Below are 14979 nucleotides of genomic sequence, written 5' to 3'. Positions count from 1 at the left end.
ATATTTTTTAGGACTTTCCAGGCGCCATTCACTGTCTTGGTGTACCGCTCCCTCACAAACAGAGACAGACATGTCTACATTCACGCAACTTCAATACACTGAAGTTGAAAAAGAACACAGAAAATATACAACCTTTCAATTTTCTCTTACCCAACAAATCTGCTGAACAGGCAAGAAGGTTGGGAAATGCTACTGTTAGCGATGGTTATTACAAAAAAGCTGTACAGTTCTTCTTCAAAAGAAGCGTCAGAGTTAGCCATCTGTCTGTGTCAATGACGCTGTTTTAGCACAAAGGTTGAGGGCACGTTGGGTCAAGCAAGTTCTGAAGTTGATTTTCATCCCTATTTAAGTAACAAGACCTGAATAATGTTCATCAATCGCTGTGATTTTTCGGACTTTTCTCTCTAATGGCTTTCCAAATATTCTTCTATTTCAGGATGGCTCATATTTAAAGCCCAGATGTGTCGAGGCTGGATCCTGGTCACACTAAAAAGGCTAAGCCCCTATCATTATAGTTCAGTCCTGTCAAAGAGCAGCCACATATCCTGTGAAGAAAAAAAGGATGTCAGATCTCAGAGGCAGCTGTAATCTTTTGAGAGGCGACTGATCCAAAGCAGCCGGATCCAAAGAAAAGAAGAGAGAATTTCAGAATCAGGTTCACTGGACACGCAACGTATTAAAAGTCTCTCCCTGTACTGTTCGAGGTTCAGAAATGCAAATAGTTAAAGAGTTCGACTACAGAGAGGCAACAAGTGTTTCATCTATTTTTCCTGGAGCTTGTGTCTGTTGGCTGGCTGCTGCTCTTCATGCTGAAGGCTGTGATGTCACTGACCTCTTCGTCACTCCTTGCCCTTCCCTCCGTCCACGGGTTGGACAAGAAACCGTGGGAATCTATGCCATAAAAGCTGCGTCCATCTTTGCTACGAGCTGACAGATTTGTTTGGTTAAGTGAGCCTGTGCTGTTACATTTCTTCACCAGCGGGGGAGCCAGAGAGCCCGGCGTGAGCAGCGATGTGAGCGAGAGGCTGTTCAGAGTCTCCGACAAGTGTTCGCCACCCGTCCCCGTGCCCACGTCCTCGTCCGAGGGGTCTATGGAGTCCTGACGGGGGCAGCCGGGGCTGGTGCTGCCACCGCCGCAGCTGCTCTGGCTCCTCTGGTGCCCCCTGGTGGCTTGGAGGGTCAAAGCAGTACTGCGTCTCTTAAGTGCATGGTGGCCTTGGTCTCCTGTCGCCGTTTCCTGGGTGTGTGGGGTGCGGCTGGGGAGTGGGCAGTGGAGAGGCACGGGGAGATCGTGAACCCGAGGGGGGGAGATGCTGAAGCTCAGTCCTTCCTCTAGAGTGGTCTGCAGGCTGCCCTCTGAACTTCCTGTGGCCAGGGAGGAGTCACTGTGGGACGGGTGCTGCACAGATGTAGAAGAAAAGTTAGTTTTCAGGGACAGTAAATCTTCAAAAATAATGCCTATCATAGTTTTGCTAACATTAATATAAAATAATTTTTGCAATTCATTATTCTTTGTCTTTTGGAATGCATCTAAGGACCCCCATTGGACTAGTAATATCAAGGGACCTTTGGTATTTAGTGATAATCTCATGGGACATCTGTGTTTTTAATCCCGTGTGAATCGACCATGTCTGTAATATGAGGTGTAAAAATAATTACCAACAATAGTTCAGCACAGAGAGAGGTCCAGGAGTAATTCTTATCCTGTATAAATCGACATCTCTGTAATTTATTGTGGGTTTTTCCGATTCTTGAGGGGTTGAGGAAAGGACAGGGGCATTATTTTTGTTAGAAAAGCCTGAAAAGTGTATTTTCCATAATATGGGACCTTTGACTAAGGTAATTTTGACAACAGATAGTCTGGGGGAACTCAGTTTGGTTCGAGGGCCCAAATTACAACCTTCTTTTACTTTTGTATACTCTGGTTTGCATTCACATTGCACCTGGTCAAACATACCAAACCATCTGGATAAGCATTTGAGGCGCTGTCGTGTGGAGCGCAATCCATGCCAGAAGTTTTGTTAAAAGGAACCCTGCATGATCAGACAAGTTCATCTCGTTGGGTAGATATTTGTATGTCTCATATACACGTTGAACTAAAAAACTCACAAGATGTCTGCATTTTGAGTCATTTGAGTTTATAAATTCACCAGGAGACCGCCATGTTTTGGTCTGCGCTGGCGCCGTGATGTCACAGTTCTGTGGTGTGATCCTCACTGTTCCTATGCAGTAACCTGTTTCAGACTGGCAGCCAGTGTTAGGGCTGCATCTCAGAAACACAGCACGTCTCACACACAGAGGATTCTAAAATTTGAGGTCTCTTCTATTTTATATTTGCACCACAAGCGGTTATCTGTCCATCTAGACAGGAAAATGATAAATACAGAGCCATATTTACCTTGTTGTAACAAATAATTATGTCCACATGGGTAGAAAATGTTTGAAATCTGTTTCTTGATGAACCAGATGAAGGCCACGAGGTAAAATGTGTCTGTTTAATAAAGTTGTTCCCAAACTTCTACTCTTTATGAGGCTTTCTGTTTCCACATGGTTCAAGTGAATACGAAAGGACTTCTGCTTTGCATCTTCTAAAGTAAAAGTCCACTTTAGCATTTCTTTGGAGAAGCTCAGTTCGTATGTACATAATACTTTTATTTTGAAAAGCTCTTGGCACACTTCTACTGAACCCAGTCACTTGTAGGAGGTTTATTGATGTAAAATTTAGAAGAATGACAGAGCTTTGACAGCAGGGACACAAAACCAACACACAGCAAACTCATGGCAGCAACAGCTGCAAGCAACAAAACCGTCTGAAAAACGGTTACTGCTGGCAACGGAGAGGAGCGCTGCAGAACCGTGACATCACACTAACTTGGTGTGGATCAAAACATGACGGCCTCCTGGTGAGTTTATGAGCTGAAATGAACAGATGCAACAAAACAAAATGCAGATATGTGGGATATTTAGTGAGTTTTTTAGTTTAATATACATTTAAGACATACAAATAGCTATCCAACAAGATGAACTTGTCTGATCATGCAGGGCTCCTTTTAATTCGGAAAAAAAAAAAAATTAACTGAGAAAAATAAATTTGAAACTGAAAGTTTATGATTTGTTCCTGAAAAAAAAATATAAAAACACTCAACTGTAATGAGAAGTGTTTTTTTTTCCAATTTAAATATAGCTTTGATTCAGCTCTGTAATTATTATAATAAAATATTCTATTTTTAATTTTCTACTCCTAAATATATTTTCAAATTTGAGGTGTTATTTTTTTCAAATGCAGGTTTAATGTTTTCAGAATCAAATCTTTTTGTTTCAAACTCAAATCTTTTTTTTTGGTTTCAGATCTTTTTCACTTTCAGATCATATCTTTTTAGGTTCAAACTTCTGGCCCTGTTCTGGCGTGGGGGGCGTGGCCTCGACTGAGAAGGGTGTGGAATAGTGAGTGACAGCATGGCAAAGAAGGCTCAGAGCCTTCCCCATGTTGCCTTCAGGAAACGTGGGTACTTTGCGAGATATGACAACACTTTCTATACACTGTATTTACCCAGTTAGCTGTAAATAAAGGGATGCTGAGGACAAAATTACCTTTTACAAGTTGTTTTAGACAACTCTTGGCAATTATTTACCTATTAAAACATTAAAATATGTTATGTTAATCACCCATACTTAAAGAAACAATGCTTCCCATTTCCATATTTGACTGTGAGCGCAGCATCACGGATTAGCATGGGGTCTTTCTCACCAGGGCTTTTTAGAAGAGGTAAAGAAGACAGTATCCTAATATCATAATGCTGGGTAACTTTGAAAAGTAGGGACACTCAGACAGACATTATTATATATCAATGCAATAAGGAGGCATAGGGCAGGAGTGTCAAACTCAATCACAGCAGGGGCCAGATTCTGAATTCAGGTATAACCTCAGGGCCTAACAGGGTCAACTTAACCATAAACCCTCAACCTCATTTCAACAGTAATAGAACATGAAACAAACAAACAAACAAACAAACAAACAAACAACAACAACAACAAAGAAAACTTAGCACTGATGATAAAGGATTTTGAAATTGAAAAGAAATGGAAAAGACAAAACATGTAATTGAAATTGTAAAAATAATGTTTTTAAGAGGCAAATATATTAGAAAGAAAGTCAAAATTATGAAACTAAAAGTCAAAATATGATTCCAGTTTTTAAATGGAATGTCTAAAAGGTCAAACCTTAGGATTACGAAGTCAAAGTTAGGAGTTGAAAATTTGAGATGAAGTACAAAATAAACAGTTAAAATGGTCAAAATTTGACTTAAAATATAAAATTATTAATCTAAATGTTCAAAATATTATATAAGAAGTCAAAATTCTGAGTTGAAGTGCTCAAAGTATGAAATAAAAACGTTTAATCCTAAATTTTAGTCCTTATTGTGGGATGCAAAATTGAAAATGTAAAAAAAAAAACAAATTAATTTCTCTTCCTATATTCCTAAATTTTTATTTCATCATTTTTACTCCTTACTTTTTCAGATTGTATGACTTAACAAGGATATCTTAAATAATCAAGGATAAGTTCACATTTTATACTTGAGGAAATCTGCAGACTTCATACTGATGGGCCAGTTATAACAGAAATATGATATAATCTTGAGGGTCGGATTTAAGTGTTCAGTGGGCCGGATTTGACCCCCCGGCCTTGAGTTTGGCATAAGATTAGCATGAACTAGCCGATGCTATTAACGGCTCAGCAAGAAAATACCGCAAAGTTTACTGGAAAAGTATAAAAGATTCCCAACCTCCTAGAAAAGACTGCTAAAGGTTCTAGGAAAAATCAAAATAATAATTGCTGAATATTCCAAAAATTTCATAGTTTGTTGTGAAATTTCTATTTGTTTAGAAAAGTCCTGACACACCAGGTGAGAACCACTGATTCAAATGATGCAGTGTGGACTGCATGCATCTGATGCTGTTTGATGCAAAGTGCAATCTGACAGTTGCATGCTGTTAGGAAACGTTGCTAAAGTCATGGGCAAATAGGTCTAAAGAGAGTGAGTTTCAAACTATTGCTTAATTGAAATAATATTGAAGTTTTGCTGCAACAGAGACAGAATAAAAAAAAATAAAAAATGTTACAGTTCAAGCTGATTGGTGTAACCAGCCCAGGATGTCTAATGGCATTTCTTTCATTAACTCATTGAGTGCCATTGACGTATATATACGTCAAAGTGTTTTTCAGCGGCTGGCACAAGGGGGTGCTCTCAAGCTCCCTGTGAGTAATTTTGGGGCTTCTGGGATACGTAATCAGAACACTACAGTTGGAAGAGACGGTAGAATCCAGGGATCAGCGCTTTCATTCATCTGCCTATGCCGGCCAAGAGGCTAAAGAATGCCGCGAGCATCAGAGGAATAAGGCAGCCTCCCGCCAGCTGGATACATACAGTGATGACACTTCAAAGACGGACTTTTCCGACCCAGACTCTGAGGAATGGCTGCCAAGTGAGCGGAGCGGATCTTGTTCTCCATCCCAGAGCCATGGAGGTAAGTTAACGTTAGGAACCCACTTATTATTCAGACAAATTTATCGAATGAAACCATTACTCATGCTCCTGTGATTTCAGAAGCAGACTTGAGAGAAGAGCAAGCCCCATGCAGTTCTACAACCCTGTCTGTTGGCAGAAAAAGAGGTAAGAACAAAAAATTCTATATTATAGATTATATATTATATATAAAACATATTATATAGCTATTATATTACTTCTATTATTTACAGGCAGTGCCAGGGGACATGCAAGCAGGAGAGGATGTGGGCATATCGGGGGGTCCTGTGGAGGCCGTCCAGTTGTATTGTGCTGTATTTTGTATTTATTTTTATTTATTTCATATATTTTACAATAAAATAACATTTGGAATACAATTTTCAGATGTCTCTTATGTTATGTCGTTGAAGGCAAAATTATAACATTCAAATCACTGATTTGCTTGACAGACTCTCTTTCACAAAAATGCATTTTTCTCAGCTTTCTAGAAAAAAAGTGGTCTTTTTGGTGAAACTAGCCTCTATTCAACTTAAGATAAATCAAGGACGGAACAAGGTGCAAACAAACGTTTTTTTCCATAATGACATCAAGGGTTTCTTCTGTCATTTGAGCTATTTGGTGTTTTCAGAGTCATAGTACAAAATATTCTGTGAGTCTTCAAAGATGACTCAAAATGGCCAAAAAAGCTGGCACAAGCCACTTTCCATTTTATAAAAGGGCTGGCACTCAATGAGTTAAAAATATCACATGGACAGGAGAGTGTTGGTCATTTTTCCCAATCTTGGCAATGATCTCACTATACAAGACCACAGGGGAGCGTATGAGAATTTCACATAAATGGAAGAAATGGTGGAGAAAGAACCAAAAGATAAAGGACAAAGCGAGGAGGCATGGAGAGAAAGAACAGCAGAGAATGAAACGAAAGGGACAGGAGAGACTGAGAGGAATGTGAGCCAAGAACAACAGTGTGCACCGAGTCTGTATCAGACTCAGGGGCTGGCCGGGCTAATTAGCTGAGCGCCGCAGAGCATTACTGTAGCAGCTGAGGATCACAGACGCACTCAGGCACGAGCTAAACAATCCAAACAGGTAGAGGAGAAAGAAAGGGAAATCTGTCTCCATGGTTACGTGGGAACAGGAACCAAATAAGGGCCTTTTCATCTGTGTTTGTTTCATGAAGCGTCTAACAAACAGGAGGCGTCAGATTCAATGCAAAGGAAATCCTAGCTTCATGTATGACCACAGCTTATCATCAGAGTCTCACGCATCTACTGATGAGGGAAACTGTCAATGACATGTTTACTGTAACTAAAATGTGTGCATACTTTAAATTTGTCTCCTTTTGTCAAATTATTTTGAAGCTTAGATATTGCATATAGAATGAATAAATAACTTAATTCAAGGTATATTTTTAATGTATGTGGCATCAGGTATCAAGATCATTCAGATTCAGGCTTGCAATCTTATTTTTATACCTTATTTAACAAATCCCATCTGACTGCCTGAAGTGTTTTTGATGCATGACAACTTTGGTTCACTGAGCGCTCCCCCAGGAAATATCTATCTACGCCGTTCCATCAAGTCTCTGACGTGTTGCACAGAGATACGGATGTCAGGTTCCTATTTGTCTATCCAGCAACTCATCCATCAACACACACAGCGATCCATTCAACTGTCCATAATACCTGAGAGCTCAGGGGCCGGCTGTTGGCTCCAGGTGATCGCAGAGAGGCCCACGAGGCTGGGGAGGCCAACCTGGACGGCCCTCTGTGTCCTGGACTAACTCCGTTCTCAGGACTGCCCGGATGAGCCGCGGCGGCCGGGTGGAAGAAGTCTGCTGGGAGGTGGAGGACAGGTGACGACCCGTCACCACCTCTGCTGCAGCCGTCTCCATCTGAAAAGAGGAAGTTAGGGTTTATTACAGCTCTGAAAAAGCAATGGTATGAGTTTCAATCAGACCTGTTGTCATAGGTGTATAAAATCCTTGCCATGCAGTCTCCATTTGCAAACATTTGTGATAAAAAATGGGTCATTATGAAGAGCTCTTTGGTTATGGTATGGGGCTGTTTCCACAGAAACTCTCCAGAATCTTTTGAAAACCTTTCAGTAAGAGTGGAGGCTGTTATAGCTGCAAAAGGGGGGCTTCACATCAAAGTACATGTATTTGGTGATGGTGAGGCATCCAGAAACTTTTGCTTTTATAGTGTATAATGTTGTTCACTCCCTTGTGATTTTTGCTCCCAATTTCTTGTACTTATTCAGTGAGGAATCACAAGACAAAGAGCCTTTTTAGCCCATCAGTGAAACATATGAGTTACCAAGTTATGCAGATGATACACATCTTTATATTCCTCCTTCATCTGGTGTTCGAGTTCTGTCAGGCATCTTATAGTGGATTTCAGAAAATGATCAGATCATTCAGAATGTTCAAAAAGAGGCCAAAGTAAACAATATGAGAAATCTCAGCATGTCTTTCAAGTTTGAATCCATGTAAAGGCTGAGAAATGTGTCAGTTTGCATTCTGAATCAAACAGATTCCACCAAAACTAAATTATCCAAAGCACTGCAAGACTGTGAAACAGCCCTCTTAAGAATTTCTGAACATACCTATAAAACTCATATTTCCAAACTCACATTTTCCTCAAAGTGTACTTCAATACTTGAACACAGAATTCATTTTCATTAGGGCTTTTAGCATTAGCACATTCATCATGATATGATTATGATCAAAATCTAATTAATCGATATTTAAATCAAATTTATTATGATCTAATTTCTCATTTCAGGCCAGGAGTGTCTAAAAAATTTTGGCAACAAAAAAAGTTAACAATGACGGGGCCACTTTATCCTTTTTTGTATTCAAATTACAAACCAATCCAGAACAGGTTAAGATATGATACGTTATTGAATGTGCCAAAAAATAAAACAGTCAGTATCACAGTTATGCATGGATAGCTAATGACAGAAAGCTGTTTCTGCACCAGCCTCACACATGTTTAATCTACCCAAGCTGTCTATTTAACCCTTTCTAAGGTGCCCCCCCATTTTCGAGGAGACAAAATAACATGCCCAAATAAAAACAGACACTGTTCATGATCCCTTGTGACTACAAACTAATCCCTGACCATTCCTGACAGCAAACACTCTTAAGATTCTCCCTCCAGTGTCAGAATAGCTCTATCTGACACAGACTTACACCAGCTCAAAGAAAGAAAAAATGGCTGATTTATTCTCGCCTGAAAATATGTATTTTTTAAAAACTGAATTATTTAGTTATGGCTGTGATATTCTTGCTTAGAAACTTGATGGAGCTATTGCCACATGTCAGATCAAAATCAAGTTAAGTTGTAAGTAAAATTTACCAAAAAATGACTGTTTAGCAGTAGTTTTGCTATGAAAATGACTTTTGAGACTACAAATACAAATACAATTTCAAATACTTATTAAATAATAATTAATATAGACATAGATAGATTTATTTAATGGTCTGACCCATACAGCACCTGTCAAGGCAAAATCTGGGCCTTGTACTACTCTAGTTGACTCTAGTTGTACTCTGCTAAAATGTTAAAATGTCCCGTGTTTCACTCTTTCACTTGTTTTTAATTGTGTAATCAGTAAAATAACAACTGCACATCATAAGATGTTTTTACTGAATGGAAAACAAATGTTTTGATTTCGTTCATAAATTTCTTATAATGTGAGAGAAATGCATGTAAAAGTAGACATCTATGTTCAAGCTGGAAGCAGAATGCATGTGCTCTGGGATATGCAGCTGCATGAAATCACCTTAAAGCAGGTGTTCTCAACATTGGGGTTGGGACCCCATTGGGGGCCGCAAGACACTGAGAGGGGGTCTCCAGATGCCTTAAAAAAAACTAAGAACATTTTTGAATTACACTGTTGCCATTTTACACCAATTTTACCTCATTCTAACCCATTTTTTATCATTTTTTTCATCTGTTTTGCCAATTTTAATACATTTTAGCAACTTAAAACCCATTTTTTGTGAATTTTAAACCCTTTCCACCACCTTTTTTGTGCCTGTTTTTGCTACTTCTAAACCAACTCTCTGCCTATTGTTGGCTCTCTTGACCCATTATTGCCACTATTAACCCTTTTTAAAACTTTTCAAGCCACATTTCACAATTTGCTATGCCCATTTTGCCAGTTTCTGACTATTTCTACTTCAGCTAACCCTTTTTTGCCAGTTTATATCAATTTTCATCCCATTTCACCAAATTTCCACCTGTGTTTGCCACTTCAATGCCATTTCAACCACTTTTGAATCCCCGTTGACCACTTAATAAGCCCATTTTGCCACTTTAACCCATTTCTGCCATTTTTTGATTATTTTTTTGCCACTTTTATCTATTTTTTGGCATTTCTAAGCCATTTCTGCTACTTCTAAACTTGAATTTCCCCAACTTTCCCACCATTTTTTTTGCCATTATTAACCCATTTTAGCTATTTTCTACATGTTTTTAACCAAAGGATTTACATTTTTAACTAACTACACAAATGAATTAAAATTTGTTTCTTTAATAGGAGTGGTTATTATTCGAGTTAATATAAAATACCACAGCCCCACTTTACAATGGACCATGATTTTGCTGGCCCAGTTTGGCTGGGCCCTGGGGGTTCCCTGGTGACTGACACCTTTATTTTGTGGGTCTTTTTGGGGGCTCTTCTTCAGATGCTGCATGCATTTATTGTTGGTGTTGGTGGTGTTATGGTGTAGGGTCAGCCCTGTGTTGATGTGCTCTTTGGTATCCTAAGCATCCTAAGTTTTGCATATTTTAGAGAAATTAAAAGACAGCTTTAATGCAAAGATGCATGCTATGTAAACAAACCCACCATGTCCACAGTGACATTATTTCCACAGCAGTCGTGTGCTGTTGTACAGCCCCCCCCAAACTGACTTTCTCATCTTGCTCCATCTGTTCCAGTCATGACCGTCGTGTTACACGGGGACAAAGCGCCATCAGCATACCATAACATGTCATTCATCATATGGCGGTGTCCTCGCAGGCCTCATCTATCACTGCTCTAATTGCAGTGGAAGTCAATCAACTGTGTGCAATATATGAGACATGTCCCTGTGTGTCTGAGTCAAAGACGTTCAGCAGTGACGTCCTTATTTAAACGATACGATCAATGTCACGCCAAAGTCGTGGCTTAATGAAATCCTGCTGGGTAAATACAAGTGAGGGTCATAGGGAACACTGATAAGGATAATAAGGAGCGCTGATGAAAGGTATCCCAAAGAGGGATTATTTTAATATGATCTGATGATGTCAAAGATTCAATTGAAGCGTTTTACTGCTCTTTGATGAAAAATGATCTACAAAGAGGAGCTTTGATTCAAAGGAAAAGGACCCAGACTCTCATTAACATTTTATCATTGATATTATGTAACGGTGATCTCTACTGTAAAGCAGAGGTTGGACTGCCTGCTATACAGTCTTACCACAAAAAGAGGCATCTATACTTTTTTTTCTTACTGGTTTTAATGGCACGTTTTGCTGTGTAGGCCATTTTTTCAACCTCCTTAAGATATTTTTTAGTAAACCAAACATTATACATATATCCTTTTGCATGCATTGAAGCCTGGATCTTTGCTAAAATTCTACCCCAACTCAAGGACTCTTGATTTACAAATCTCATAAACACATATTTCATTCACAGTAGAACATAAACAACATATCAGATGTTGAATCTGAGACATTTTACAATTAAAAAAAACACATTTGCTCATTTCTTGCAGCAGCACCTCTCAAAAAAGTAGGGACGGGGTAACAAAAGGCTGGAAAAGTCAGTGGTACTGATGAAAAACAGCTGGAGAAGCACTTTGAAACTACATATGTTAATTGGCAACAGGTCAGGAATATGATTGAGTAGGAAAAGGAAAAGGAAGGAACACTCCTAGAAATCATTGTATGTCAACACAGTTTGCTGTGCCATCTATAAACGCAAGTTAAAGCTGGATCATGCAAAGAAGAAGCCATATGTGAACATGATCCAGAAACACCACTGTCTTCTCTGGGCTAGAGCTCATTCAAAATGGACTAAGGAAAAATGGAAAATTGTTCTGTGGTTGGACTGATAAAATAAATTGAAATTCTTTCCGAAAACCACGGATGCTGGTACTTGCAGACAAAAGAGGAGAGGAACCATCCAGCTTGTTATCCTGGCACAGTTGCATTAGTGCCTATGGCATGGGCAGCTAACACATCTGGAAATAAACTATCAATGATGAGAAGTAGAGAGAGGTTTTAGATCAACATATGCTCCCATCCAGAAACATCTCTTTCAGGGAAGGCCTCCACTATTTCAGCAAGACAATGCTAAACTACATACCACATCCATCACAGCAGCATGGCTTGGTTGCTGGACTGGCCTGTTTGCAGTCCAGACCTTGCAACAGTAGAAAGCATGTGGATCATTATAAATTGACAAACATCCAGCAAAGAAGACACAGGGCTCTTCAGCAGCTAGAATCCTACATCAGACAAGAATGGGACAACATTCCTGTCAGCAACTGGTCTCCTCTCTTCTCAGACTTTTACAGACTGTTGTTAAAAGAAGAGGGGAAGCTACACAATGAAGCTACACAATGGTAAACATGGCCCAGTCCCTACTTTTTTGAGATGTGTTGCTGCCATCAGATCCAAAATGAGCTAATGTAAGATGTCTCAGTTTCAACATCTGATATGTTGTTTGAGTTCTATTGTGAGTAAAATATGGGTTTGTGAGATTTGACAGTCATTGCATTCTGTTTTTAATTACATTTTACAGAGTGCCCCAACTTTTTTGGAATTTCGGTTGTACTGTGCCAATGTTAAGTCTTGTACCTGTACAATGTTCTGGACTTGGCTGATCCGGTGAGGGGGTGTTCACCCTGGGATGGACGCCGACCTCACACAGCTCCTGGACCCCCAGCTCGCTTCCTGAGCTGGACGGATGTAAGCCCCTGAAGCCCCCCTGGTTGGTCAGCTCCTCCGAACTGTGGGAGTCACTGCTGCCTCTCTGAAAGCATGATGGGGAAAAAATTAAAAAAGAGTAGATAGGGGAGTGAGTGAAAAGGACTTAGGCGGGACAAAGAGATGCAGACAGAAGAAGCGTGATATCCAGGTGCTCTGATGTTCACCGGAGCAGCAGAGATTTCAAACTGGAGCCTTTCATTTCCTCTTGTCATAATGGAAATCTGAAAACAATTTGTTACCAATTTCAAAAAAAGCTCTCCTTTCATGTTCCTTTCTTTATCCATCCACACACGTTTGATTAAAACTGAATGCGGTTTTAAGAAAAGAGAATAACGGCACGCTTCAAAGCTGTTTATTGCTCGAATGTTGTCGTCGGATCAAATGAAAATGGCCTCCAATAAAGCAGTGATGAATCAGACCAGGTGGAGCGCTGCGAGCTGAGAGACAAGTGCTCAGGAGAAGATGAAGATATGAAAAAACACATGCTTAAGTATCCCAGCATGCCCGTATCAGGAGCATGCAGGGAGGCAGGTGTTTTAATCAGTCAGAAGAGCATGTAAACAGTAATTAATGATGATAAACGGGACTGAAAGGGTGTGATGACATGAGCGGTTCCCCTCTAGAGCCCCAAACACATGTACCTGCACGAGCGTTCCTGTGATTATTACAGCTCATGTTAATTTATATGATGAAATTCAGGTTTGATTTCACCAAAGGGCGTCAAATAAGAGGCTGGTTTAATTAAAACTGCTCAAAGATGGTGAAATGATATTCTAAGGGGATGTGACTTTGAATAAGATAGGGTCACACGTGCTCACTCTGCTCCTCTTAACATGGTGCAGGAAAGTATAATTATTACTGAATGATTGCCTTATATTATTAAAGACTCTATGACCAAAAGTGTGCAGAATAACTGAACGTCAGACCAGTATTTCATTGCTGAGTAGCTTGATGGAATATGTAAGTTCTTTGCAGATGATGTCACGAAGCAGCAGAGAACTTCCCTTAGGGGGCAAGAAGTGATTTCAGCTCAGAAGAGCTGGTTGTTCAGCTCTTCATTTGGTACCAGTTTTTTTTTTTTAGCTGTGGATTAAAAAATGACAAAGGATGAAGGAAAGGAAACTGGTACTCAAACAAGAGCTAGCTACAGTGGCTCCCATTAAAGAGCCGTTTCATAGAACAGGCTCGTTTCTGAATGGCACATCACTGTTTCAATTAAAAGCATGTTTGTGACAACATGAGGCTGTTTTATAAGTTAAACAGGTTCAGCTAGTCTCTTAGCTCATTTCAAGACTCTTTGAGACTCCTTTTGCCCTTCACCTGGCCATGGTTGGATTTACTATTATAGTGGAGGTTACAGTTGAGATCATCAGTAAATGAGGACTACTATGAGACAACTGAAAGTGAGACTGCATCTTCAATTATAAGAGTTCAGTTATAGCAGTTAGCATAGCCATCTGTTGAGATGATCTGTTGATGTTTTCAGTGGAGGATGGTATTTGGCTTTTGTAAGCCGCTAAGTTCAATCTTTATTATATACGGTCAAAATCAGACGCTTACATACAAAAAAAGCACATAACCTTTTCTTTCTCATTGTCTGACATTAAACCAAACGAAACTTTTCCTTTTTTAGGTCAGTTAAGATTACCAAACTTACTGCTATTCACTTAAATCCAGAATAATGAGAGACAGATTTTTTTTAGACATCATTTTGTTACTTTCTTTAAAGTCAGAAGTTCACACACATCTTAGTATTAAGGCTGTCACGATATCAGATTTTCACTTCACGATTATCGTGGGCAAAAAATGTCACGATAACGATATTATCACGATATCAATAAAAATTTAAATAATAATGGGACAATAAATCAAATTTATCTTTAACTTTATGTTGTGTACTCTCTTTTGGCAGATGAATTACACTCAAAATACCTGTCTAAGGAGGTACTGAGGCAATATGAAAACAGTAACTGTACAACTGCATATAAAAAGTGCAATTACACTTGATAGCTAGTTAAAAGGTAACCAGATGAACTGATAAACAGAAAATCCACAAGGTGCAACATCTGCTATAACCACAATATTAACTGAAACAAAATTATTTGTGGATAGCAGGGGACACAATATTTATGTGCAACTGAAGAATGACAACTAATAACTTTGGAATAATCCAATGTCTACTGAACAATCCCTGGCATATTTTTTTCTTTTTCCAAGCTGTGTTCAAGTGACACTGGATCATTTACATGATATTATCATATGCACATTTTTAACACGATATTGAAATTTTATTTTTTAATATCACGATTATCGTCAGTACCAGTATATCGCGACAGCCCTACTTAGTATTTCATAGCATTTCTTTTAAACTGTCTGACTTGGGTCAAATGTTTTGAGTCTCCTTCCACAAGATTCCCACAAGACTTTGCTGGAATTTTGTCCCATTCCTTCTGACAGAACTGGTG

General features: G+C 39.2%; 1 protein-coding gene across 1 annotated transcript in view; it reads right to left on the bottom strand.

Annotated features, from left to right (window-relative positions):
• Positions 1-586: 586 nt before the first annotated feature.
• Positions 587-14979, bottom strand: part of LOC121507795 (voltage-dependent T-type calcium channel subunit alpha-1I-like) — a 317733-nt gene continuing 303340 nt past the window's right edge. Inside the window, exons 36-38 of the mRNA XM_041784135.1 lie at positions 12383-12557; positions 7214-7422; positions 587-1399 (exon numbers count right to left, since the gene is read on the bottom strand). Coding sequence (XP_041640069.1) covers positions 758-1399; positions 7214-7422; positions 12383-12557 — 1026 coding nt within the window. The 3' untranslated portion in view covers positions 587-757. The remainder of the gene's footprint in view (positions 1400-7213; positions 7423-12382; positions 12558-14979) is intronic.

The sequence above is a fragment of the Cheilinus undulatus genome, linkage group 4 (assembly GCF_018320785.1).
Source record: "Cheilinus undulatus linkage group 4, ASM1832078v1, whole genome shotgun sequence".
In the NCBI taxonomy this organism is placed as follows: Eukaryota; Metazoa; Chordata; class Actinopteri; order Labriformes; family Labridae; genus Cheilinus; species Cheilinus undulatus.
Note: the sequence above shows the minus strand (reverse complement) of the source record. Positions and strands in the feature narration are given on the sequence as shown.